This window comes from Drosophila persimilis, unplaced genomic scaffold (genome assembly GCF_003286085.1).
Source record: "Drosophila persimilis strain 14011-0111.01,24,50 unplaced genomic scaffold, DperRS2 tig00000124-arrow-pilon, whole genome shotgun sequence".
NCBI classification, from domain to species: Eukaryota; Metazoa; Arthropoda; class Insecta; order Diptera; family Drosophilidae; genus Drosophila; species Drosophila persimilis.
The window spans coordinates 1026172-1049368 of NW_020825294.1; the positions used below are offsets into that span (position 1 = coordinate 1026172).

The window sequence follows — 23197 nt, forward strand, 5'->3', positions numbered from 1 at the left end:
TCCGATCCCAAGCACACACATTACTCGTACCTTTTATTTTTTCGGCAGGCTCAGTGCACGGCATCAGCGTCGCCAGCAGGTGTCCCAGTCGGTCTACGCACCACCCTTGGCATCCATCGGCACAGGACTGGGACTCCAGCGATCACGCTCCATATCCACGGATGATCTCAGCAACGATTGGGAGCGGAACGAGGAGCAGGAACAGGAGCCAGGCGAGTGGCGACGCGTCAGTAAGCTGCGTCGCTCCTTTCAGTCGCAGGATCATTACAAGACAGCCACGAAGACGTCCACCATCACACGGCCCCGTCCCCTTGACTTGCCCAGCAATTCGGTGAGTGTGGCCCGCATGCGAGCGGAGCTGGAGAACGGTCGCCGCCTGAACACGGCCATGCGGAACAATCACGTGGATCTGGCCGCCCTCGACACCATTTTGAACAACCCACAACAAACGACCAAGCCGACGGTGGCCAAGAGGAACACTTTCCTCACGGCCGAATCCCTGCAGGAAATACGCGGCAAGCTGAAGAAACTCTCCGACGAGAGCTTGTACAAGGAAGACTTCCTCGCATATCACCAGGCCAGACCCAAGCTCAGGGAACAATCCGAGGAGTTGCACGTTCCCGTGCAAGTGGCTGCCCCACTGCCTGCACCCTCCGCCTTCCGACCCGTCCACAACACCCACAGTCTGGAGTCGCGCCAACGTCAGAAGGACACCAGCTCCAGTGAATGGCATTTGCGTCGAAAGTCCTACGGCTTTGAGAAGATGTCGCCACCGGAGGATAAGAGTATCTTTCGGGTGGATGCCTCCACGGACAGTGGACTGGGACGCTCGGGCGAGCAGCTGGGCAATTGGTCGCCCACGGAGAGGGAACGAGAGCGCTCCGCAGCCGCGGCAGCAGCAACAGCTCATCTGAACAATGGTGGAGGCACCATTATACACTTTGGACGCCTGCCCAAGCCCCCTGCCAGTCCTGCCAACGAGGGGGAGCTGAGCAAACGGCACTCCATCGCCGTGGAAGAGACCTGGCGCGACATTCGCAAGACATCGCAGGTGCATGTGAATGGCGGGACTGTAGCTACCACCAGCACCAGCACCACTAATAGCAGCAGTCACCTTCAGCGGAGTAGTGCCCAGAAGCGAGTGGAATTCTGCAAGACAGAGGTACACTTTGCCGCCGAATCGGGCCGGGTGAACATTGTCGAGACAGATGGCAAGCCGCCGCCCACGAATAACTTTCGCCGACGACGACGCACCACCGCCAGCGGACCGCTTCAGAGTCTCGTGAAATCAGCCAGTGCCGGGACCAACAGCAGCAGTAGCAGCAGCACCTCGAGCAGCACAAGCCACGACAATGTGACCCACTTTGGGGATGATCCACAGCGACGCAAGACGATAGCCACCAGCACAGTGGCATACAGAGCCACTCTGATGGATCCCCCGGAGGTGGTTAGCCAGCCCACATCGACATCGACAGCAACATCATCCCAGGTGACAGTCACGACATTGGCCAAACCAGTTCTAGAGCCACGCTTCAGTCTGACGGAGTCGACGTCACGGAACAGCTACACCTCGACCAGTGGCGTGGATACGACAGACAATGAAACGGATGAGCTGTCCAACATTCGGGGGATACTCAAGAACAAGCCGGTGAAGCCGAAACCCTATCATCTGGGGGAGAATATCGAGAGTGCCGATGTCCTGTGGAGTGTCCCGGCAATGAAGGGGGAACGGGAGAGTCCCTCAGGCAGGGATAGTGGTAAGAGTCTTTCAAAAATTGAAATGTATGTATAATTGATTTCTTATATGTATATTTGTACCCCCAGGAATCACTAGTGACTCTCCCATATCAGTTAAATCGGTGGCCGAACGCATACGGATTGTGGAACAGCGACAACAAAACCAGAAGCAACCCTCGCCCGCAGGCAATGGATACTCGACGAAGATCAATGTGAGCCTGGGCACGGATGAGTGGCCAGAATCAGGTTGGTATTTGAAATACTCATAGTCGGGTAGTTCTTTATCTAGTTGGTTTGCCTGTAGATTGTGTTGTAGATTTGTCTAGCAAATATTTTGTTGGTTAGTTTATTTCTGGGATTTAGCAATGGACTCCACTCCACTCCTCTCCTCGAACTCTCTGCTCTCTGCTCTCTCTTTGAATTGAACTCGTAATCGCTCTCGTAATGCATGTGTGTCCTCCACTCTCGTAATGCTGCTTCTCTACTCCTCCATCTAATGCTACACTTAATCTCAATTTCTAACCCAAAATAAAAAACTGAATAACCAATCTTGTCGCGGAGCAACCGTTTCTCTCGATCTTCATTCAATAATAAAACACCAACCAAATACCAACCACACCAACAAAACACTTTCCGCACATTTCCCATACAGGCACACACCATTATTCTCCACTCCATCGTCGTCCCAGTGCCCAGGAGTTATTGCTGGAGGACCTGCGCCATCATCAGCGCATCCTGGATGAGGGCCTTAAGTCCACATCGCTCATCATGAAGACCATGCGATCGGCCAGCGAATTCGATGAGGCAATGCGACGCCTGAGCATTGCCTCGATCGAGTCCGCCCTGATCCAGCCCTCCATTGTAGTACCCACGCCGATGCTGCGCTCCCACAGCTACCAGGAGGAGACGTCATCCTCGCGCCGCACTTCGACCACCTCCATAACGAGCAGCGATCTCTTTGGCAGTGCACTGTACGATTCGTTGCCTCGCACACCGTTGGCGCCGCCGCGTCTCAAGCTGCTAGGCAATACTCAGATACCCGTGAGCCAGCAGTTGACCCAGCTCCGGCGGCTGTACGATGCCGCCGAGCAGGACGAGGACAGTGCCGATGAGGAAGTGAAGCGATACTTTCGCGACAACAACAACAGCGACAGCGGCGGCGGCACCCAGGCCAGCTCCTCCCCGGAGCCATCAGCAATGCATCATCATCAGCAGGCGGATGTGTTCAAGGGAAGCGAGTACTCGAGCAGCTGGAGCCGCTTGAAGGCGAAGCGCACCATCTGGAAGATTGAGGCACAAGATCAGATGCTGCAGCGAGCAGGTAACATCAGGTTGATCCATTCCAGAGGGGGAGGGTGGTAGATGGTTAGAGGAGTTCATTTTAGGGATCAGGCACCATGGGATCTGCAGGGAGAGCAGTCGGCCATCGTCTCATCACCACTTCTCACTCTCTTCGTTCCAGATCTACCCAAATCGAATGTTATGAACATAGCCCTCCATTCGCCGCGTGTGGAGAAGCCCAAGGCCACGCCTCCCACTCTGCGCATTGGCCAGCTCATTCCAGTGGCCAAGCCGCGTACCCTCTTCATTCAGCCGCAGCCAACGTCTGTGGAGACACCTGGAGACGAGTCCGGTAGCGAGTCCCTAAAGATTGTCAAGGAGGCGCGGGGTGCACGCAAACTCCGCGAACATGAACTCTCCTACTTTGGAGTCCAGCAACAGCAGCAGCAGAAGCAGCAGCAAACGAAACTTGCCTCGCCCTGTACGAATCCCAGAAGAACGCTGCCTTCGCGCAGCAAATTGAGCCACTCGGATGAGGTGGCACCCACAACGACGACCACCAAGTGGCAGTTGCTCAACGATCGACCAGACCTGCTAAGGCACAGTCCACAGGACAACGACTACGAAGACGACGACGATGATGATGATGATGAGCACTGTTATGAGAACATTGCCAACGAGTTGACCACAACATTCCGGGTGAAGTCGCCCTCGCCTTCGCCTTCGCGATCCCGATCCCCCGGCAGCTACGAGCGGAAGACAGACCTGCAAAGGGATGCACAGATCCTGAGCGAAATGACCCGTAACGCTGATCAAACTTTGAAGGTATGTTCGAATGACTTCAAAAATAAGACAAACTTCTAATTTATCCATCATTTTTCAGGCTCTATCTGATGAAGCGGCCATCAAGGATCAGCGACGACGATCGTGCTCACTGCAGCGTCGCAGTGGAAAACCCCTGGAAACCATCGACGAGAAGGTCAACAAGGTCCACAATGGGGACCGCCAATCGCTGAGTGTGGCTCGTGGCACCTTCGCCTCGGAGGCGCGTCGCAATTCACGACAGTCCACGCCCTCGCCCACGCCCACACGGGCACGCAGCTCCTCCCAATCGTCCATCGAGTGCTGTCCCCGTGACCGTTCCCGATCCAGCTCCCGCGAGTCGAACACGCAAGGCGCCGGCTCCTCGGACGACCAGGCCTCCAAGCACCGGGCCGAGCGTCTGCGCATGCGCACCCCAAAACGCGAGAAGTCGCGTCACGAGCATCTCGAGCATCGGTCCAGCCGGCACACACACGCCAGCAAGCCCAGATCGAGCTCAAGCGCCACAGCCCATGCTGCGGTTGCCACTTCCTCTTTGGAGCCGAAGCGTAGCTCCTATCACAGCTCTCACCGTCATCGAGAGGTGGAACACTCCAGCGAGAGCAAGCACAGCTCGGGAAGTCGTCTGCTACGATCCTCACGTGTCAGCGATGAGAGTCGATCGCGTCAGAGTGCCCTACGCGAACGGGAACGAGAACGGGATAGAGAACGCTCCCGGGGCAGCGAGAAGCATCGCGAAGAGCTGACACGTTCTCGGGGTAAGTGATCTCAGGGACTAGAAAGGACTATTCCACAGAGGATCGACTCGAAAGAAAAAAGATGAATTGCTTATCTCTTGCAGAATTACTCGTTTTGGGCTTGCTTATTATGGGTGCCACTCAGCCCCAGAGGATGAGCAAACGTTATAGGTTCGATAGATGAGTTATAGATCGGATCAGATCAGATTAGTTAAACCAAACTAAACAGCGCACACATGTACACAAATAACGGACCCAAGAAAAAATATCTAATACCACAGTTCCATTAGCAGCACATTGGCGAATGATATTCGTTCGATTATAACCGATAATTATCGCTCGGTGAATGCCCCAGTGGAATAGGGGTTTAGCAATTTTAATTGTTCAGATCTGCCTAGGCACAAGTTATATACAAAATATCAGGGAATGAAATTGATAATTGAGCTATGAAAAATATCCAAAAACTATTAATTTTCATTCCCTTTACACAGCACAAGTATTCACACACCACACTCACAGTTTAGTCTAAAACAGTTAACAGTCTTGTTAAGTTTAGTTAGTTTAGTTAGTTATTAAATGGATTTCTCTATCCAGCTTATTTCAATTGTCAAAGCAGGCACCATAGATTGTTAAATTTAATGAAAATTCAATTACAATTTTCTTTGAGAGATCTAATAAGGCAATCCAATAACAGTTTCACTATCTGAAAGATGTACACAATCTCCCCCATCACCGTTTTACACCTGTACTTGAATCTAAACCAGTTAACGGTCTTGTTACTGCCAGTATATTCATCCAACAAAGGCTAATATATTTCTTACTCCTTCTGCAGGTCACTCCAGTCGCTCTAGGCCCAGTAGCGAGCAAGCGGCTCAGGCAGCCGGGACGCGGGAGAGTAGCAGACCAAGTAAGACGAGATCAAGTCGCAGCAGTCATGAAACAACGATCGCACACAAAAAGTCCACTTCAGCAGCAGCAAAATCATCAAAATCTACAACGCATAAGCCATCAGCCATCACCACAACTACAACTACAACCACCAGCACGAGCACCAACAACACCACAGCTACAACACCATCCACGCACAACGAACTGACGTACGTATACGTAACGAATTTAGCCCATACAAAATCCGGGGAGGAGTCGGAAGCTGAGGCCAACGAAATCAATGCAGATACAGATGCAGATGCAAATGGAGATTATGCCAGCATTGAGGAGATATCGAATGCGAGTCCGATGGTACCACTGCCACCGCCGCGTCGCAAGCGTAAAAGATCTTTGATACCAGTGCCCGTGCAGCCCACCGCCTCCTATGAGTACCGCACCAAGCTGGAGATGATTCCGCCCAGCTACTCCAATCAGTCGACGCTCAGGTGTCGCAGCATAGCGCGGCATGGCATGAAGAAGCCATCGCTGAAGGCCACCCAGTCGACCAGCTCAAGTTTCGCCTTTCTGCCGTATCTGCCGGCCAAGCGGAACTCTAGTGTTAGCCACGTCTATGACAACTATTTGCTGTACACGGCAGCCGGCGGTGCCAGTGCCAGTGCTAGTCAAAAGCTGCCAAAACTCCGTCCGTATCAGAACAATCTCAGCAATGACCATGCCCAACTCTTTGGCGGTACGGCCGGTACTGGTGCGGGTGCGGCTACTCGGGGTCCGGGTCGGCTGGGCGGCTGGCCAAAGCGTCTGAGAATGCGGCAGGTGCGCAGCAGTGTCTCCACCCACCAGCCCTTCGGCATCTGCACATGTTCATAGTCAGTGCTGGAGGCACACGCTCCATAGACACACAGTACAGCACAGCACACACTCGTAGAGAAATGAAACCAAATATACATAAGAAAATATTGTATCGGATACAAGGATCTCGATCTCGTCACACAAGTCACATTTAAATAATCCCAATGCACGAAAATGTTTGATAAATGTCTGAATATCCCACACTTCCTTCCACCCCACAATGATAAACATGATCCTAATCCCAGCCCCTCCACTGTGTTCCCTTACTAATACTAAAAACAAAACGAAAACCAAGCAAAACTACTGATCTGATCTGTGAGAGATTTTCGTTGCTAATTTTTTGAATATTGATTTTTTGGAGCGCACACAAATCAAACAAAATCAAAACAAAACAAATGAAATCCAAAAACCCAACCCGGCCAAAGCACACACGCACAAAAAGGGCAGGGCCAATGAATCCATTTGTTGGATTCGTTGTTCCATCTGGTTCTGTTTTTACTTTTCACAGCGTAAGCGTTTATTTTTCAAAATTTTGTTCTCTATTTTAACCCCCAAGTATGGCATGTTGGGTTGAACCTATGGAGAATGTATTGGTATTATAGTAGTAGGAACTAAATTATTGCATGGAATGTTTGGAATTAGTATTAACTTCCCTCTAAAATATCCTACTCTCTGTGATATATTTAGTTTTTGTCTCCCCAGTAAACCTTACCAAGTTCTGCTAACCTTTAACTGATACTTCTTTCGGATAACCAAATAGTCGTATTTTTCGTAATTAATTGGTAAACTGTTTAACCTTCGACTGGGTGCTGTTTCTATCCAACGAATTGCATGTTTGTGAACCATTAAAAACCCTACGTATATTAATATCCAATCCTAACTCTATCTGACTATCCACTCATGCACTCGTCCCCTCTATCGTATCGTATCGTATCGTATCAGTAGTAATCAACTCTAAAAACTGACTATGAACATGTTGCTGGAAACAAGAAAAGAAACCACAAAAGAAATCATCAATGAAATTGGAACTTTATAGAATACGAAATCAACATCAACATCAAGCCTTGCTCTGTTCTATTTCTCCTTAGCAACCTGGAACTACGTAGTTGAAGTAGCATTTGGGAAATACTATCTCCTAAGAACAGTAGAAAAACTATTAAAAATACAGTCTTAACTCTATCAAATATGCAACAACTAATCAAACTAATTTTTGTGTATGCTCCCTTTAGACACGGTAAAAGCACACTGAATGGACACCACCATCATCAGCAGAGCAGCAGCAGCAAGCATCATGGATCATCTGGGCATGGCCATCGGGATCAGCCCCATCATGTGCATAGCCTCACAACGACGACCATTGCGGCCTCCAGACATCAGCGGGATCGACATGGCAAAGATAGGAAATAATGGGAGCTCCAACGAAGCAACGAACTACTAAAACAAGAAATAATTAATTAATTTAAATCACGCATACACATAAAATATTTAATACATACGAGTAATACTAACCCCTGAACGACAACCCTAATTCGATGAGACTTTATTTGTTTTTGGTAATTTTTGAAATTTTCTGGCATTGTGAACAAAATTTCAAACAAATTACTCGCGATTGACAAAATACGATAAGAGAACGCCCCACTAACTGATTGATTAATATGTTCGATTGGACAAAATGTGACCTTGAAAATGTTCCCGATCCAGTTACAGTTCCTGTTCGCATTTCCATACATTTTTCACCTGCACCCCACAACCCCACAAACGCGCTTTGGCATTGCACTCGAAATTCAAGTATTAAAATTATGCCAGCAATTTCCCAAAATGAAAAACTAAACACTTAAAATAACAAATGATACTCATATATATTCTTCGATAGCATTTAGTGTACGACAAGAAAAAGTGAATAAAAATAAATACAAATATATTTCGATTATACTCATGCATAAACTGAATATATTGCACAATAATTGAGTTGTTTTTTCTATTTATCTGATTAGAGATTGGGGTATTCATTCCATCCCGATAGAAAGGCAATATCCCTATTGTCACTGACGCCAAACGAACCATAAAGGGCGGAGAAAACTAAATATGAATGACTGTCAACAATATCCTTGATCCTTTTTGTGGACTCCATCTTATAAGAGATGCAGGAAGCCCTTGCACGCCCAGGTCGGCTCACAAATAACGGCGAAAACAAGATATACCCGTCTAGAAAAAATATACTGGCCTCTAGGTCTATGAGACTCCATCTGATCAAGGATTTTTTTCCGATATCAGGAAGCCATCGTATTTCAAATTTAGTGGCGCTCAAAACCGTGTAGAAAAATATAACAACTATTTTCAGTTTTGTTGAGACCAGTCAAACAGAAATCAGCAGCAAGCAACTTTAAGGATTGCAAAAAGCCACCAAAAACCCATCAAAGTAGGTCCTTTGCCGATCTGGCCCTATAAAGCCGAGATATAGCATTCAAAACTTTTTCTTGTGGAAATTATGTTTTACGTGGCATATCTTATTGTAATCGGAAGATTCCTGTCAACCGATTGGAGCCCGCAAAAAGGATATCCCAGGTCTTTATCAAGGATTAGCCTGATCCTTGTTTTATGGATACTTTATACTGTATTTATATGCTTAATATTTTACAAATAATTTCCTATTTCCAAGGCGTGTCGCCACGTGTGCCACAGAATGCGTTTCTTGAATCCTTTTTCCTGATCCTTCCTGACTTAAGAAGTTAAGGCTCACTTCGTGGAACTACTAGTAAAGAAGTCCGCTGTGGAGGAAAACGAGTTTTAAAATATCTATATTCACCTTTATATACCAATTCACTTACGCATCTTGTTTGCTCCGTCGGCCTATTGAGCATAGAGTTGCATTACTGAACGTGGGCGTGACATCGCCCATGGCATTCGTACTACTGGGGCCTCCGATAATCACTGGTCCGCCGCAGCTGCCGTCTTGCTCTTGACGTAATGATAATTAGCATTGCCTCCATCTCCAGCGCCACCGCCGAGAACATAGAACACGGAACCAGGGATCACTAGTGCCAAAAACAGTACATCATAGTACATCTAAACACAGCCTTCCATTGGGATGGCATAGATGACATTGTTGCCACCAACGATGCAATCATTACAAGGCCAATGATGCCATTGCCTCCGCCACTGGCCATTCCGCCCACCCAGTCCATTACGTTCCGAAGCGTGCTAACTGTTGAAAAAGCTTTTTCGCAGCTTTTCAGTCCAGTATTGTATTCTACATGTTATTTTTTTATCACTAAAGTCACCCATACCACAACGGTCATATGTACATACGTAGTACATAGGGGGAAAACGACGATGTGTGTATGTGTGTGTGTGTTCACATTGATAATCCTATAACGTGAGCACCGGCGAACGTCAATGGTAGACAGCTCTCAGTTGTTGTTCAACCGTCGTCACGTCAAATAAGAATTGTCCACTCCACCTGCTGTGCCGTGAGTAGAACGATGCATAAATAAACGAACCGAGAAACCGAGTCAAGTGCCAACTGCATTCACTGTCTGCGAGGGCATCGATAAGGGAAAACAGTTCAGTTCAGTTAATAATGTATCTATAATGTATCTTAAAATATGACACATATACGTAATTATGCTTACAGCAGTGTCTAGCTAGAAACACAAAATTCAAGTGCGAAAAGGGTTCTAGCCCCCAGGTGTTATGACACTCGAATGAGTCATCCATCTGATAAGACGATAAACCTACAATTATTTAGGTTTCCTATCTAAAGGCTGATTGATTATCAAATTCCAAATCGTTAAGTTTATTTGGGTCTGCAATATTTCAGTATGCAATACGATTTTTCTGGTCTGATTTTGTTAAATTAAAGAAGACCCTGTTAAAATGAGTCAGAAGAGTCGGTTTTTGTTTTTTTAAAAGGGTCAAAGAACGAAAACCCCATGGGTCCAAAAGTTCCTGTTTTCTTACTGTTCACCCGTGCGTACTATTTAATTTGTTTAACAGTTTTGACATCATATTAATATCTGTCACGGAATAGCAGTCTAATTATGCACAAATCGGAGATAAGAAAGAAGTTTTTAAACTATTTATAGATTTCAAGCACTTTTAGACATAAACCAAAACAAAAGCCAAATGTGTTACATGATGAAGCTGAAAATATAGTCTGTCATAATTTGATCAAATAAATTTCATAAATAAGTTAAAAAATTTATATGTACATATTTCTAAAAGAGTAGATTATTGGATACCAAACAAAAAGCTAAGATAATAAATAACCTAGTTATTGAAAATCGAATCTTTATGAACCAAAACTTTCCACAAAAGTTCTTGAAATACATTTATAATTGAAGAGCCACTCTCATATTGATTTTTTTTGCCAATAGTAAATAGAAAAGGGGCGGTAGTGAATCCATCTAATAAAATATAAATAATCCAGCACTAGCATGGCATTGATTGAAAATTTGATTTGATTTGTTGTTGACCAGCAGTACTTCGACTGGCTACCCCTTAAAAATGTAGCGTTACCTTTTCTAGAGAATGTATACCCTTAAATTCATCAAATTCGAAATATTTATATATCGTTTATGGTATAAAAAAAATGTATATATATTTTTTTTTGGCGTGCTCTTATCTTATCGCTTACCAAAATTTTCATTTATCTTGTCTCAAATGGCGGTCTCAGCAACACCAACAACATCTAGCAGTACTACTACATACAGGCATACATACAGGGGCTTTGACCACATCTGGCTTCAAACAAAAGCATTTTACCATATCATTTGCCGATAAGACAACGCAAAAATTTTTTATATACATATACATATGTATATAGTTTGATTAGAAACGAGCCAGTATACAGTGCCGTAGAGGGTGTCTTTGGTTCACCTGCAGCGTATTTCATTAAACTTCTGAAATCAATTCGCGTCGGTTGTGTGTTTAACTTTCTAGCCGCCCAATCAGTTAGTTAAACTCTTCCCTTTCTCTATGAGATCTCGTCTAATTCGAATGATTGTATTTCATTTTTACAGATTCTAAACCGAAAGCGTCACCATGTCGATTCTAACGGGCAGCGCAAATGCGGTCAAGTACACGCTTTTTGGATTTAACTTGATCTTTCTGGTAAGTAAACGAATTCTTTAAGATTGGATGAGTCACAGCTTAGCTCCAGCCATAGGTCGGTTGATATACTTCCAACTGGTCGGTGTCGGTGGAGATTAGATCGACAAAGTGATTCTACCATGTACAAATAAAATACGGGAGAATCACGTATGAGTTGCATCCATTTATTTGCGTGTTAAACAATGTAAAGACAGAAATACCCATTTGATATAATCAATAGATATGAACGTTTTTAATAATTGAGCAACCTTCTATATTACCCATACCTATCCATATATGTAGATATTAATAGATACAGATGATATCATATTATATTTTACATTTTTTCCTCCGAAAACTCTCGACACTTTAAGAAATTGATGCGTTAAGCCATCGATAGGAAAAACATGTCCAGCTGTGGAATTCACAAATATCTTATCTCTTAAGATATAGGAAAACTGTCAAAATAGACTACCAAAGTTAAGATTTCAAATGATTTTTTATTTTTTTGCAGATCACGGGCATTATCCTTATAGCCGTTGGAGCCGGCGTCGGAGCCGTTTACACTGGCTATGAGCTATTCTTGGCCGGCAAGTTCTTTTCGATCCCGACATTCCTCATTGTGATCGGTGCCTTTATCATTGTGATCACGTTCTTCGGCTGCTGGGGTGCCCTTAAGGAGAACTACTGCCTGGTACTAAGCTTCTCGATCATGCTGGCCATCATCTTCATCCTGGAGCTGTCCGCCGGCATCAGTGGCTATGTTCTGCGCAATGATGCCAGCTCCTTGATAAAGACATCGCTGACGGAATCGCTGAAGGATTACAATACCTTCACCCAGAGCCCAACTACTGCCCTGTGGGACGATGTCCAGCACGATTTCAACTGTTGCGGTGTGTCCGACTACAAAGACTGGGCTGTAACCTACCCGAACGCCTCCCTGCCGATCTCGTGCTGCACGATTCCCGTGGGCGCAGCTGGCACCTTCTCCTGCTTTAACAACTTTACGAGTGAAGGTGTGCGGCACACCTACGGTTGTCTGGACGGGTTCTCCAATTATATTGCCTCGCATGCGGTCAGCCTGGGTGCAGCTGGCGTTGTCATTGCCGTCCTTCAGGTGAATTGATCAAACATCTAATACATCCTCTCCAGCTAATCCTCATTTCGTTCTTGTTTCTTTTTTCGAACGGCCCTCAGTTCTTCGGTGTGATCTTTGCCTGCTATATTGCACGTGAGATCAAAATCCGGAACGGCATTACGGGCTTCATCTAGAGGGACCAAGCATCAACTCTAAGAGTTGCGGAACAAATGCCTGAGGAGTCGAGCCGATGCCTAGCAATTTATATTTAAGTCAATACTTTGGCATTTTCCATCAGCTACAAATATATATGTTTATTGTATGTGTATACCATATGAATATTGGTAAATAAAATATAGCTCTTACACACATTCGGATGGCAGTAAATGGACTCTCTATCCTATAATTTCTTTAACTTTTCGGCCTACTTGATATTGAGCGGATTCGAGGAATCTAATCTAATCTAATATGTTATAAAGGTATATCAAATCGATTTGAAAATGCAGTCTACAACAACTCTAAATCTTTTAGAGGAGTGCAGGTACATAGGTTTGTACTTATGTGTGTATATGTATGCTTTGAATACTATATGCGCACTTTATATAGGCATAAAAGAGACATTATGCGGCTTAATCATTGCAAGTATATATGTATGTATGTATATAAATATGTTACAATATCTCTCTATTATACAAACAAGTTTTGGGTCGTCATCGTGGTCCTGATATTTTACTCATTTGGGCGAAACGGATGAAGCAAGTTCCATATCGACCAACACTAGAGAGGTATCTGGGAAGCCGCAACTATTTTGTATTGTCTATTTCAAACCCATCCGAGCCAGCGCACACCTGTGTTTGCCTATGAATAATTTACACCTATTCGGAAGTGCAGTATGATTAAAAAATCGATAAAACATAGAGGTTGACTCATTTAAAAATGAAAATCAGATCGATAATATACTCGATTGGCCTTGGAGCGTGAACTTGAGAATTAATACTATATACATCGATAATTGGAGAGGGGGGCACAAAGCCAGTGGAAACCATCTGGTTAGTAGGGATTTGGAGTCCTTCTATTACAGGTTTTTATTCTTGTTATAATATTGCGAAATATGTAGGCGAGCGTTCGAAGCAAAAACAAAAGAACCATTATCTTATCGCTAATGTTTATCTAACTGGAAAACTGTGAACAATTATGGGCCTGATAAGCACTACTTGGAAAGCTGCCCAACGAGCGTCAGAGCACTCTCATCTAGCGAGAGAGAGAAAGAGAAAGAGAGAGACAGACAGAGCAAGGCCACAGACGTTTCACAGAGTGTGGGAGAGCGAGACCGACCCCCAATCGAAATTGGACTCTCGCCGACGACTCCGTCGATTCCGTTTTACCGTTTTGCCCACTTAGGGGCCCCCGCTCAGTTCACGTGCGACTAGCAAAAGTTAAAGTACGTTGCACCGCTCGTGTCGCGGTGACACAAAATCAACAGCCAACACAAAAATACTATATACCGGGTACAGCCTGTAATTAACATTTGTATTGTAAATTGCAGTTGAGCGAGCAAAAGAGAGTGTGTATACAACAACCGAAGAACCCAACCGACAGACACCTAAGGCTAACAGCTAACAGAATGGCAAATCGCGAGTTACAGCTGAATAGTGGCATGCGATGCGCTAAATATATGCTCATCATAGTGAGCTTTATGTTTGCGGTAAGTCCTGCGGATCTTCGCACTTTCCATGAATGAATCGCACCCTCCATGAATCCATGAATCACAAGAGTCGCCATTTTGATTCGATTTCATTAGATTTCGCCTCCTTCCTTCATTATCATTATCATTATCACTCATTGAGTCCGCCTGCTTATCAGCTTTTGGTTTTTCTTTGTGTGGGTGTAATACCTTGTTTTTTTTTGTGATTCATTATGTGCCTACGTAAGTCGATAGGAATAAAATGAGAGCAAAGACTAGAGCTCTCGAAATGCCACAAAGAGAGAATTCAGAGGTTGAGAAGAAGAGAGAAACGGGTCAAGTACAAAAGCTGAATTCTCCTCTTTTCGGGTTTTCTTGTCTTTTGTTTGTATTTTAAAACAAATATCGCCAAGAAGAGAGCAACAACAAAAACCACTTTAGATAATAATAGCAGACATTTTTGCTGCTGATAAGGTACAGAGTAAAGGTTCCAAAATCAACGAAACCTTTCAAAAATTTTCTTTCCGTTCATAAGTTTTTATACAATTTAAGTGCAGTAAAGCTGATACGACATTTGCTGGAAATCTTATAGCTTATAGACATTTAATGTAAATTCTACTGACACCTGGTAATTGTAATTAATGGTACGAGAGAAATCTCTATAGTCAGAGATAATCCAGAATGCACAAAGGCGCAGCAATGTAAGCACAGAGCATGGTGCAAACAAAAACTGGGGCTTAACTGAAGTCATGTGAAGTCCAAATATACATTTATGTAAATATATAAATACTTTAAAGGTACAAAGCTCCTTTATCATTTTGTTGCCCATTTACGGGGAGAGAAAAAGATCTACACTAAGAATAAGAAATACTCTCTTTTCTCTCTTACCTTCTGGACCAACCTTGAGCCATTACATTTTCCTTGCTTCCATGCTATTCCCTACTGGTAGGTTTCTCGATCTTTTCAACCATTTCTGGTTCATTGCATGTTCTATTTCGCTTTTATCTGTCAGTATTACTATCTGTTATTTAAATATTTAATGTTCGTATTTCTTTTGGTAATCATCGACGGCTTTATTTAGAGTCTCGTTTATAAAAGAAATACTCTAAGATCTGCGGGTTTCGTTTTGACTTCTTAATTCATTTTATAGACAGCGATTCTCCAGATCCGACAGGCTCTAAAGTCACGCTACAGCCGTTAAGTTGATGGTTAATATATTTAATTTTTACCTCTATCTTAAATTTGTTGCCTTGGCATCTTTGGAAAAATACAATTGTTTCCCATTTTTCTTTTCGGCAGTGGAAATCCCTTTGCTGATGAGTACCGTAGTGCTCGTTTCTTTCGATTGGTTGAGGTCAGCTTGTGACCCGCAGAGACCTTCACATTGTGGAGTATTTTTCGGAGCATACGTGTCCGATTGTTGTTTTTTGTGAGCATAGGAAAGGGGATCTTCTCGACGATGGTCATCTGCTTGCCGTTGAGCTCCAGGGGATGGGGATGCTGGACATCGGCATTTTTGTTGATGCTGTAGTTGACCTCAAAGGCTCGTTCGAACTGTCCCGTGGGTGCCGAGGGATTCTTGGCTAGATCCACCACCACGCGTATACAATCCTTGACGGCATGGGGACAAATCCTGGCAGTAACCGCCGTCGAGGGTGTCAGATCCGGCGTTGCGTTGATCTCAATTAAGATGGGATTGTAGTGCTCGTCCAGCATGAAGTCACAGCCATACAGCTCGAAGGCGTTCTTCACCAGTTCGGTCTTATCCAGGCTTGCCATCACCACGGCCACTAGATTCTGCTTGAAGCCATTGTAGATCTTCGACCAGGTTTCGTCCGGGGCACCCACATGACGTAGATGGGTCTTGAACTGCTCCAGCGACCACATGTTGTGCTTCGGCAGACGGGGATCGCGATTCAGCTTGTTCTTGTAGCGCTTCTGCACAGAATTGTTGGTCAGATGAATCGATTCCCGCAGATCGTCCATCGTGAACTCTTGGGAGCTGAAACGCAGATAGCAATCGCGATACACCCAGACGGTTACCTTGGATTCCCCGACTGTCAGCAGCATGTACTGGCGTATGTCGAACTTTGTACGATACACCAGGAATGGGCGTTCTATAAAGGCAAGAAAAGGCACCATGGGACCATAAATATCACATATTGAATGAAACTCACCTATGTACTTTTGGACTATGTACTTTTTGTTCTGATTGTTTGATGTCCATTGGAGGATATCATTCAGGCTGTTGCGTATAACGATGCCAATTCCTCGCGACTGATAGCCAGGCTTGAGGATCCACAGGTTGCGGCAGCCATCCCAGCGATAGTCGGGACATAGGGCCTCGATCTGCTCGAGATATTGAGTCGCCAGACGAGCGTACTCCGTCATGATATTCTGGGTCACCCGGTACTTGGCCTTCGACTTTAGGACCTCAGCCGACTGCAGCATAAACGTTTGGCTCTCCACGAATTCGGCTGCGGTGGGTGGCTTGACCCGAGCATCGTCGAGGGATTTGTGCTGCGCCTGTTCGACCATTCGCTTAACCTTGGTCAGGGCAAAGTCCAGGTTGCTGCTCGCGATAGTGCCATTGTCAATGTCTATCAGCTCGTCGGGCTTATGCTCCAGGATGTAGCGAAGCAGGGAGCGTGCCTGTGTCTGCTGGTAGTCCTCAATGAAGGCTTTGCGTTCCTCCTCGTTTTTGCCGCCCAGGCGGTAGAAGCGCGGATAGCTCATGCCGCAGACGCCGTCCTCGCGAAACCAACGCTCCTGCTCGGCGCACCCGACCAGACCCACCTTGGTGGAGAAGTCCAGGGACTGGCTGCGCCTCACCCGGTTGCGGAATGGCCTCACGTCGGCGAACAGATCGCGCTGAGCCTTACTCTGCCAAATGAAGAAGGCTGGAAATTGGTTGATCATCTTTGAAATGACCACCGTCTCGTGGTCGTTGCCTCTTCGCGCATTCTCCAGCAGGATATCCTCGGACATGGACTGCAGCGCGGCGTACCGCGAAGCCGGCAGCTTCTCCAGCCAGCCCCTACTCACGAGGGCCCGTCGCACTGTATTATAGTTGCCGTACACCGTGAAGATCTTCCGGTTTCGATAGGCATTGATGACCCGCGTCCGATAAACGTTCCTCAGCTGACGCTTCTGTGCATCGGATGCCAGAGATATTGTTGTGGTAAGGCCAGAGGTCGATTTGGACTGTGCTCGCGCCAGTAATTTATTGATGCTATTCTGGTTGCTTATCATACCCTTGTGCCGGGTGATGGCTTCTGATCCTAATCCTCCAGCGGCAACGGTGGCCCCTGAGGTGATGTTGTGCATGCTGACGTTAATATTGCTGCTACTCGGCGGATTTGGCACCGAACACTGACTGCATAGCTGCCCCAGCTCAGCGTCCAGGTTTTTGATGATCGATCGGATCTTCGAGGCGGGATTGTAGTACCAGCTGCGACGTTTCGTGGCTGGCATGCTGATGGTGCTTCTGCGTTGAGTGGGAGGCTGGTCTTTGGGAGTCATTTCGGGCAGTGTGGTGATGGCAACGATGGGACGAGAATCGTGGAGCGTGGCTGCTTTGATATCCGGTGTGTCCGGTGTTTGTTCGTTGCCAAAGCAGCGGGTCCGCCGGCTGCAAATTAACAAGGAATTTCGAAGCTGAGCCAAACAATTTTTAACAAACAATTTTACAAACGAAAAATCGTTGACGTAAAAAATATTGGGAGAGCGGACATTTGAGCGTTTGACCACTTGTTGGTGGTGTTGACATGTGTCTGCAGAGGCGAGAAGTCGCGTCGAAGCATTGCCAAATGCATCTATAAGCAAATATATAAACAACAACAAAATTTTTGCAAATTTGTAATTCGGAATCACAACAGCTTTTCGCGTTTTCCCGATCGATTTTTCACCATTTTCCCGATTTTCACGGACCAAAATGCGGAGCTGAACTGGAATCGCAAGCTTAGACTGGGTGTAAAAATGAAAGTGGCAGAGCGGTGAAGATACATATGTACAAACATAGGTGCAAATCTGCTTATGTGTAGGCGGAGTAAGCGATCACTTATCCGCATACACCAATTGCGTGTTTCCGCGTTCAAAAATGAAAAATGTCAAAAATTTTAGCGGGGGGTGAAGTAAGGGGTAGCAAAAGCAACAAAAAGACTGATCGACGAAGAAAAAGTACAGTAAGAAGTGCAAATGAATTGCAACAGGTCTATAGAATCTCAAGTGAACATCGTAAAGCATCACTCTGCTGAAACTCAGTTCGTTTTGAAATATTACAACGCAAAATGATAAGATAACTTGTAGAACATGCAAATATAAAGGGGGTACGAAAAAATGACGTACAAAAGTGCAGGTTTACTTTGTTGTCGAACAGCGATTTACACAGTTGACGCTTAAAAGTATGAGGAAGTGGAAATAGTGGAATAAGTGGAATTCTATAATTCCAAACAGCTGGCCTCAATGTTATGACATCCGAAATGGTTTGCTTTACTACTATTACATGCCGTCACCTTGCGTACCACGCCCCGCACCACATTTCCAGCACTCGCAAAGTCATAAAATTAGATTTAACATGCAATGCATGACGACGCTTTCCCCTCCAGCTGACGGCCATCCTGCTGATTATGGTGGGAACTACGATCCAAACGATCTTCGGCGACTTTAGCATTTTCATCGATGGACACTTTGCATCGCCGCCGGCTCTGCTGATTGCCATAGGATTCATACTGATTGCCGTGGCCGCTTTGGGGGCCTACGGAGCTGTTAAGGAGAGTGTGATGGTCATCAACCTGGTGAGTAGGCCGGATTCCACTCACCCACCAAATGCTAATAATCCTGTGCTTGTTTTCAGTACGGTGTCTGCCTGTTCCTGGTGTTCATCCTGGAGGTGTCAGCGGCCATTGCTGCCTTCGTGATGCAGTCCCAGGTGAGGGATATGCTGATTCGGACCATGTACCAGTCGATGGCTGACTACGAAACCGATCCCTATGTCGAATCTGGCGTGGACTTTATGCAATCCGGGGTGAGTCCATGCTCTGGTGCAGATCGATTTCAATCACTAATGGCTGTGATCATCCCCAACAGCTGGAATGCTGCGGTGTGAACAAGCCCGAGGACTGGAAGGATTACTTCAGCCCCAACAAGAACGAGACCCTGGACACTGACGATGTGGTGGTTCCCAATTCCTGCTGCGGCGGTCTGGCCCAGGACATCAACGATGCCAGCCAAGTGACCTGCCTGGACACCTTCGACTACGGCTGCTTCCGCAAGATGAACTTTATCATTTCGCAGAGCGCCATGCTCATTGCCACCGGTGCGACTACAGTGGCCTTTGTCCAACTGCTAGGCGTGCTCTGCGCCTTCATGCTGGCCAAGACGCTGCGACGCAACAAGTCGATCCGCGAAGCTCGGCGCTGGCAGCTCCAGCAGAGTCTGGGCGTCCTCATCTCCGGCGGAAAGATGGCTCCCCCCCAGAACTCGGCGGTCGCCGGCTACCAGCAGTTGGGCCACGGCGAACAGGGCACCCACGAGCCCTACACCTACACACCCCAGAGTCCCAGCGTAAACTAGGAGCCGTCAACGATCGAACCAGTACTCTATCTACTAATCTAATCTATTCAATTAATAATCCACGCACCACGCTGTCAATGTAAATCTTTTTCATTTGTTAACCAAACACCAAAGCCAAACGTAACATCACGTTTAAATAAAGCGCCTGTGCTCTAGGACTGCTTGCGCATATCTTTGACAAAGTTATTAAGGAGACGCAGCTGCTCCTCGATGCTGGCCGTGGCCGTGCCCCCAATCACATCGTACTGCTGCACATTGTTGGCGTAATCGGCTACGCTGGCAATGTCCGATCCGAAGGCGGGACAGATCTTCTGCAGTTCACCCAGCGGCACCTCGGTAATGCCCACACCGCGCTGCTCTGCTAGCGAGACTACGCGACCAATGAAATGATGGGCCTGTCGGAAGGGAATGCCCTTCTTCACCAAATAGTACGCCTGCAATAAAGAGGTCTATAAGCATTAAAACACCATTGGAGACGGTTCTACTCACCCAATCCGTTGCCAGCATATCCGGACTGAGGGCCGCCTCCATCGTATCCCGCTGCACTTGCATCGTCTGGATAACACCCTGAGTAACATCGAGCACCTGTTTTAGCTTATCGAACGACTGGAAGCAGTATTCCTTATCGAACTGCAGGTCCTTGTTGTAAGTGGACGGTGTGCCCTTGATGGTCATCATAATGCCAGTCAGATTGGAGCTAATCACTCCGGAGATGCCGCGGATCAGCTCCAAGCTATCCGGATTCCGCTTCTGTGGCATCAGGCTGCTGCCGCTGGAGAGGCTATCGTGGAGGCGAATGAAATCGAACTCCTTTGTGCTGTAGATGATCAGATCTTCTGCAAAACGCGACAGGTGCAAGCTGACCAGGGAACAGCAATAGATGAAGTCCACTTAAAAGATTTAGAGTGAAAGGAACTTTAAAACTGAGGGACAGGGGGAGGACAGATGCTTAAATGGACCAGTAGAAAGCACCTTATTTTCATGATTATAATACTGTTGCATGTTCTCTATTCCAATACCGGGTACAACAACTCCTTATCATTATTCCCTGTCTAAATAATCGACCGATTCTTAAACGTCTGTCTGCTGATAAGAAACCGATCCATTTGGAACGATTCAAATTCACTATTGTATCAACGACTTTGAAATGACTTATTCAAACGTTTAAGTACAATCTGGACTCACCCACAAAATCACGATCTCCGACAGCATGCATACTGTTTGCGGTGACGCCAGAGAAGCCCAAGCGTTCGGCCAGCCACAGACGATCGATACCAAGAGGATTGCCGGCCAGGGCTCCACTGCCCAGGGGCAGGACATTCGCGCGATCACGCAGCTCCACCAAACGGAGGCAGTCCTCGCGCAAGGCGAAGGCATGCGAAAGTAGCCAGTGGGAGAATTGAACCGGCTGGGCCCGCTGCATATGCGTATAGCCGGGTATTAGGACCCCAAGATGGACTTCGGCCTGCTTAACGGCAGACTCTATAACGCGACTCAGGCGACCGAGGGTCTCTCGAATGCCCCTGCGCAGCCAGAGCTTCATGTCGGTGACCACCTGGTCGTTGCGGCTCCGGCCGGTATGCAGTCGCTGACCCAGCTCCCCGGTAATCTCCACCAGCAGCCGCTCGTTGACAGTGTGCACATCCTCGTCGGTGGGCAGGAACTTGATGGTGCGCTCGATCCAATCGTACCGAATCAGCTCCAAACTTTTCACCAGCTTGTCCGCCTCAGCGGTGTTTAAGTACCCTGCGCGCTGAAGAGCCTCTGCATAGGCTTTGCTGGCATCTAAATCGTCCGCATAGAGACGCGAGTCGTAAGGCAGACTGATATTCAGAGCCTGTAAAGCCTCACTGGGCTTCTCGCTGAAGCGTCCGCCCCACAATTGGTATGAGTTCTTGGATGTTGCCATGATTCCTGATCCGCCTGGCGTCAATGATGGAATACTACTGAACCCAGTCCAGCAATAGAACAGCTCACAAATACAATATTTTCCAGCCGCTTATCTTTAAAATTAGTACATGTAGTTTTATGCGTTGTTTTTTAAATTGTAAATGATTAGAAAAAGTCAAAGCACTGCGTTTCTCTCACAGTCTACAGTGGTTTCAGTAAGTATTTTCTATAAACAATTGAGTTGTATTATAACGTATTAAGTTTATATAATGTAAATTGATTAGGCATGACTTTGGGGACGATCTACAACCACTGTGCCTCTGCTCTCTTTCCATTTGACTTTTTGGCTCCCTGCTATTATTTTTTTATATTTTTAATTGACTTGGGCTATAGGCAAACAAACCAACGGCGAGATATAGACTCTTATCAGAGTTTAGATTAAAATCACCGGAACGTGTTTGTAGTCTCTGACGTGAGTGTTGGCGCATGATCCCGAAGACAGTTGGCTTCGGGCTATGACGAGAGATCCTCCAGAAATAGCTTGTTCAGTTCACAGCAAAGACGATGCAGCGGCAGGCCCATCACGCAGTAAAAGTCGCCATCGATGCGGTGTATTAGTGCACCACCAGGTCCCTGAACGCCATAAGCTCCAGCTTTGTCACTATATAAATGGAGATTGTAGCTTTTTCACGACTTTATATAGTATATTTGTGGCTTACAGTGGATCCCCAGAATCCACATAGTTCTGGATCTGCTCTGGCAACAACTGGCCGAAATGTACGTCTGCAGTGTCCGTAAATTTGCGCACTCCTTGGGCATGTTTGAGCACAACGCCGCTGAACACTCGATTGCAAGTTCCAGACAGGCTGCAAAGAAAGCACACATCAATTTGAGAATTAAGAGACGTCTTTACCGGCAGGGTACCTACTTGGTTAGCATGCGCACGGCATCCTCGGGATCCTTTGGCTTTCCGTATATCTCTTTTCCCAGCGTCACCATTGTATCGGCTGCTATAACAATGAGATTTTTATTGTCGCCCTCGGCACTCAGACGCGTGAAGACCTCCTCCGCTTTGCCCAGGGCTGTAGCTTCTATATAGTCGGAGAATTCCTTGTAGTCGGCCAGATTCAGGTTCTCCTCAAATGTGGATGGACAGAGCTCTGCATTGAGACCCTAGAATAGTATTTTGTTGGCTAAAATTTGCATTTAAATGGCTTTTCTGACAATACTCACCAGCATTTTAACCAATTCTTGGCGACGTGGCGAGCCACTTGCCAGGACAACACGATAGTTGCTTAATAAATGCTTTATTGGCGCCAACATGGCAAATTAAATTAAATGAATAAGTTAAAGCACACTTTAGAACGGAAATCAGCTGTTGCACCAGTTTCAACATAATACGAACGATAGCTCACTTACGTTTTATTTGTTTGATCTTTTTTAGGCTAAATTCAATAAAAGCATGTATTTAAAATAAACCAGTCAAGTAGAAAATTAATTTATTAATCGCATACAATTATGTGGGCAGTACTGAGAGATCTATCTAGCTAGTAATATACGATGGAA

The 23197-nt window shown here is 46.1% G+C and overlaps 6 protein-coding genes across 13 annotated transcripts in view; 3 read left to right on the plus strand and 3 right to left on the minus strand.

Annotated features, from left to right (window-relative positions):
• LOC6593495 (serine-rich adhesin for platelets) overlaps positions 1-7740 on the plus strand; it is a 40488-nt gene extending 32748 nt beyond the window's left edge. For 2 of the 6 annotated variants that reach the window (XM_026987436.1, XM_026987437.1), the window contains exons 5-9: positions 49-1757; positions 1825-1983; positions 3200-3843; positions 3902-4598; positions 5410-6701. In XM_026987436.1, coding sequence (XP_026843237.1) covers positions 49-1757; positions 1825-1983; positions 3200-3843; positions 3902-4598; positions 5410-6332 — 4132 coding nt within the window. In that variant the 3' untranslated portion in view covers positions 6333-6701. Of the gene's footprint in view, positions 1-48; positions 1758-1824; positions 1984-2389; positions 3059-3199; positions 3844-3901; positions 4599-5409; positions 6705-7543 lie in introns of those variants that run through there. The other 4 variants (XM_026987441.1, XM_026987440.1, XM_026987438.1 and 1 more) reach the window with 4 other exon arrangements.
• Positions 7741-9735: 1995 nt separating this feature from the next.
• Positions 9736-12854, plus strand: LOC6593492 (CD63 antigen). Of its 3 annotated transcripts, none has more exons than XM_002019119.2 (4): positions 9736-9784; positions 11336-11426; positions 11920-12522; positions 12603-12854. In XM_002019119.2, the coding sequence occupies exons 2-4, from the start codon at positions 11358-11360 to the stop codon at positions 12675-12677; spliced, it is 747 nt and encodes a 248-aa protein (XP_002019155.1). In that variant the 5' UTR covers positions 9736-9784; positions 11336-11357; the 3' UTR covers positions 12678-12854. The 3 variants fall into 3 exon arrangements, with proteins under 3 accessions (XP_002019155.1, XP_026843185.1, XP_026843184.1); XM_026987384.1 differs by lacking the exon at positions 9736-9784 and adding an exon at positions 9812-9877; XM_026987383.1 differs by lacking the exon at positions 9736-9784 and adding an exon at positions 9814-9882.
• Positions 12855-13893: 1039 nt separating this feature from the next.
• LOC6593490 (tetraspanin-6) lies at positions 13894-19899 on the plus strand. The gene is made up of 5 exons (XM_002019117.2): positions 13894-13924; positions 14030-14188; positions 18775-18963; positions 19023-19193; positions 19256-19899. Exons 2-5 carry the CDS (start codon positions 14108-14110, stop codon positions 19739-19741), a joined length of 927 nt encoding a protein of 308 aa, XP_002019153.1. The 5' UTR covers positions 13894-13924; positions 14030-14107; the 3' UTR covers positions 19742-19899.
• Positions 15216-18035, minus strand: LOC6593491 (tubulin glycylase 3B). Its single transcript, XM_026987984.1, has 2 exons — positions 16345-18035; positions 15216-16284 (listed from the first exon to the last, which is right to left on the minus strand). Exons 1-2 carry the CDS (start codon positions 17687-17689, stop codon positions 15404-15406), a joined length of 2226 nt encoding a protein of 741 aa, XP_026843785.1. The 5' UTR covers positions 17690-18035; the 3' UTR covers positions 15216-15403.
• On the minus strand, positions 19816-21667 carry LOC6593511 (argininosuccinate lyase). Its single transcript, XM_002019116.2, has 3 exons — positions 20927-21667; positions 20231-20631; positions 19816-20175 (listed from the first exon to the last, which is right to left on the minus strand). The coding sequence occupies exons 1-3, from the start codon at positions 21648-21650 to the stop codon at positions 19894-19896; spliced, it is 1407 nt and encodes a 468-aa protein (XP_002019152.1). The 5' UTR covers positions 21651-21667; the 3' UTR covers positions 19816-19893.
• A 174-nt stretch (positions 21668-21841) lies between these two features.
• On the minus strand, positions 21842-22988 carry LOC6593510 (maf-like protein CPR_2112). The gene is made up of 4 exons (XM_002019115.2): positions 22865-22988; positions 22560-22804; positions 22351-22497; positions 21842-22292 (listed from the first exon to the last, which is right to left on the minus strand). Exons 1-4 carry the CDS (start codon positions 22952-22954, stop codon positions 22145-22147), a joined length of 630 nt encoding a protein of 209 aa, XP_002019151.1. The 5' UTR covers positions 22955-22988; the 3' UTR covers positions 21842-22144.
• Positions 22989-23197: the final 209 nt, after the last annotated feature.